The following is a 4,265-nucleotide window of genomic DNA, read 5'->3' on the forward strand; positions in this document are numbered from 1 at the left end:
AATTCATAATAACATTCCGGAAATCATCTACCTGCTGTTCAGATGTATTAAGTCCAAAATTTTGATTGTTTAAAAGTAAAATAAAAGCGCCAAGAAAAGGTACATAATGTACAGTTTTTAAAATAATGAAAGTTTTTTCTCTCTTGAAAATTTTGCTTTCTCGGCTTAGAACATTTGCACAACTTGGTAACAAAATACTACAGGAGTACTGCACACCCTCCTTCCAGAAAATTACATAAATAGATATTGCATTTACTAAGCACACATCTCAGGTCAAAAGAAGGCTCCATGCGTTTAATAATTTATTTTTATCTGAGACACTTTGAAATATTCCTGAATATTCTAACCTCTCATTTAACAGGCACACCAACACTATATCACTTTAACAAGACATTTCGCTGTCTAGGCCAGTCACCCATTTTTACCTGGATGAAGCGAAGAAAGGTTTTGCAAAGTCTCTCTCCTATGGACACATCATGTGGTATGTCTGAGATTTTTAAACCAGATCATTATCTTTTTTTTCTCCAAAAAGGGACACATACTATCCTGAAAGAATGTCCAAGACCTACCTTTCAAATTAAATACTGCTCAAACAGTAAAACACAAACAGTGTGGATTAAAGGGAGACACTCTAAATTTCTTATAAAACAGAGTTAAACAAACATTAAAAAAAACCCAGCTTCATCGCTTTGCTTTTACATAGGCAAGATTTTTTTCACAAGGAAATCGTGTCATGAAACAGGATATTTCTCTCCGATTGACCAGATCTAAATCACAATGCATGCTTTCGACAGAGGTGCCAACTGGGTTCAGAAAAAAAATCCTGAACAATTTAAATCTCATCGTAATGCGCGCATGTGAGGAATCAAAATTCACAAATCATTTTGTCTAACACATCTCATATCAACAGTTTTTAATAGGAAGGGCAACAATCAGACCTGTACGCTTCCCGGGAAGCTGAGAATGTTTCGGAGTGTTCTATGGTCTGCTGGGGTAATAATATAGTGTAAAGCGCATAGAGCCTGCTGCTGAGCGGGGATATGCGCTATACAAATGCTATCTATTATTATTACTATTATTATTTTTCAACAACTGGCCTAAAGTCGGGCAAAATGTAAACAATGCAATTTCTGAATTTATCTGGAAATGAAGCACCTCTGCAAAAAATGAAGAGTTCCACGTCCTCAGACCACTCCTGTTAAAGTAGTTATCACAACACCCCGCATCGCGGACATGCATCAAGCAAAATGGGTTTTATTGGAATTGAAAAAGAATTTTGAGTACAGAATTTGATGATAAATTCTTTGGTTGATTCAGACAAGGCAGAATAACAGATCTTGAGCATGTGTGTGCATGTGCTTGTTTGTGTGTGAGAGAGAGAGAGAGAAAGAGAGACAGAGAGAGACACACAGACAAACAGAGAGAGAGAGAGAGAGAGATAGAGAGAGAGAGATAGAGAGAGAGACAGACAAACTGAGAGAGAAAGACAAACAGAGAGAGAAAGAGAGAGAGAGAGACAGATAGATAGATAGATAGATAGAAAGAATATGTTGCATATCTATGTGAGTGAGAGAGTGTGGGTCCTTGTGTGTGCATATGCACAGTATCCACGTAAACAAACGAGCACATACACGCACGCCCGTGTGAAAACACCAATCTCCCTCCACCTATCCGTGCTTCTTATCCTCCAGATACTCAAAGTCCCAGAGAGCCCTCCACTCATCCGCGGCCAGCAGGGCCGTCTCCGTGACCCAGCCCTGAGTGTGCAGGCCGCGCGTCCAGGCATTCATGTAGCCCTCTGTGTACAGCAGGGACGTGCTCAGGATCGACTGGAACAGGGCTGGAGGCAAGGACAAAGTCAAGGGGTTTGTTAGTTTGAGTAAAGAGAAGCTTTTGAGTTTAAGTAAAGAGAAGAAAGTTTTGAGTTTGAGCAAAGAGACGCAAGTTTGAGTAAAGAGCAGAAAGTTTTGAGTAAAGAGAAGAAATTTTGAGTGAAGAGAAGAAAGTTTGAGAAAAGAGAAGAAATTTTGAGTAAAGAGAAGAAAGTTAGAGTAAAGAGAAGAAAGTTTGAGTTTGAGTAAAGAGAAGAAAGTTTGAGTTTTAGTAAAGAGAAGAAAGTTTGAGTAAAGAGAAGAAAGTTTTGAGTTTGAGTAAAGAGAAGCTTATAGTAAACAGAAGAAAGTTTAAGGTCACATAAGTACCGAAGATTAACGGTATTACAAGAGAGTAACAAACACAAAAAAGAATAGACGTTTGATAGGAAATAAGGAGCAAGCCACACTTGAGCACCTGCCAACCCCCCACTACAAGCTGGTGAATCAGCTTAACCTTATATCAAAAGAAATCCAACGCCCTACGTTGAGAACATACTTCACATCATTACCTTGGTTTTCAGACTCAGAATGTAAGGATTCTTCCACCAGCTTGCCTAACTTTTGCAGTTTTGAAGTGAGTTCCTGGGGGGAAAGAGAAAAGTATAGATGAGTAAAAAACAACTGTTATGGCAAGTAATAGTGATAGATGCGGAAGAAAAAGAAGAAAGATCCCGGATAAAAAATGTTAACAGTTCTGCATTGGCTCCCAGTCGATAAAAGAATCCAGTGTAAAGTTTCTACCATCTGTTATAAATGCCTTAACGATAAAACCCCATCATATCTATCTGAGCTTTTAAAACTGTGCGTTCCATCTCGTCAGATACGGTCATCCACAGATGCAACAAAATTCAGAGTCCCTACAATGAAATTATTATCTTTTGGTGAGAAAAGTTTCTCATTTTTAGGCCCAAAAATCGGGAACTCCTTGCCAGGGATCTCAGAGAAATAACAAATTTTGATAGCTTTAAACGATTGCTAAAGACTTATTTTTTAAATTCTTAGTTATAGTGTGTCAGTAAGTGCTGATAAGTTTTGTTTTTTTACTGCTGTCTTTTCGTGTATATAAATAGTGTATGGTTGTGAAAGTTCTTTATGTGGTTGAACTGGTTTTTCTTGTTTGTGTGAAATACTTTCTCTTGTGTGAATGATTATGTAATTGGTGTAAAGCGCTCAGAGCTTATACTAGTACGGGATAGAGCACTATATAAAGGTAATTTATTATCATTATCATTATTTTTATTATAGACAGTAACGTACAAGGAAAAGAAGGTGGACAACCTGTAGAGGGAAGTGACAATACCTTGATATAAACGTTTTAGTATTAGCAAGATTTTAGAGCACTTTCAACATAATTAGGTCATATAAGTACCGATGATTAGAGGTATTACAAGATAGTAACAAAAGCAAAAAAGGAGAGATAGGACGATAGATGTTTGATAGGTTAGAAAGAGCAAACCAAACCAGAGCATGCGCCAACAATCCACCTTGATAAAAATACAATTGCAACAATACTGATCCCGATCCCGAATCCCCAACCCCCATGAACAAGAATGGCAAAAAGAATTTAGAGATTACTAACCTAACCATTAAGGCTACATGCAACCGGGAGAAAAGTCACAGAGAATGATGTATAGAAGAGTAGGTAGACATGGAAAAATATCAAGAAGCTAACCAAGGATAGGAAAACTTTGAAACTGTTGGTCTGTGGCCTATACCTTGATGCAGGGTGACAAAAGCTCTGATGATGAAACCCAGCATCGATGGGCATAACAATACTCAACACCCCACCCCCTCTCTCCTTTCTCCGTCTCCCCACAGACACACACACACACACGAACACAAACCTCAACCCACAGTCACACACACAAACCCCAACACATACACATGCACACACACAAACCCCAACACACACACCCAAGTACACACACACACACAAACCCCAACCCACACACAAATGCAACAAACCCCAACACACACATGGACACAAATCCCAACCCACAGACACACGCACACACACACAAACTCCAACACACAGACCCAAAAACCCCAACACACACACACAAACCCCAACACACACACACACCTACACACACACAAACCACAACATTCACACATGCAACAAACCTCAACACACACACACAACCACACCCCAACACACACACCTATACACACATACAAACTCCAAAACACACACGTACACACACACACAAACCCCAACACACACACAAACCACAACACTCACACATGCAACAAACCTCAACACACACACACAAACACACCCCAACATACACACACACACATGCACAAACCCCAACACACACACACACACACACACACACACACACGCACAAACCCCAACACACACACACACACACACGCACAAACCCCAAC

General features: G+C 39.5%; 1 protein-coding gene across 1 annotated transcript in view; it reads right to left on the bottom strand.

Moving 5' to 3' along the window:
* Positions 1-1,529: 1,529 nt before the first annotated feature.
* LOC101863700 (RUS family member 1) overlaps positions 1,530-4,265 on the bottom strand; it is a 19,609-nt gene continuing 16,873 nt past the window's right edge. The window contains exons 14-15 of the mRNA XM_013088701.2: positions 2,384-2,456; positions 1,530-1,840 (exon numbers count right to left, since the gene is read on the bottom strand). Coding sequence (XP_012944155.1) covers positions 1,668-1,840; positions 2,384-2,456 — 246 coding nt within the window. The 3' untranslated portion in view covers positions 1,530-1,667. The remainder of the gene's footprint in view (positions 1,841-2,383; positions 2,457-4,265) is intronic.

The sequence above is a fragment of the Aplysia californica genome, unplaced genomic scaffold, assembly GCF_000002075.1.
Source record: "Aplysia californica isolate F4 #8 unplaced genomic scaffold, AplCal3.0 scaffold00792, whole genome shotgun sequence".
In the NCBI taxonomy this organism is placed as follows: Eukaryota; Metazoa; Mollusca; class Gastropoda; order Aplysiida; family Aplysiidae; genus Aplysia; species Aplysia californica.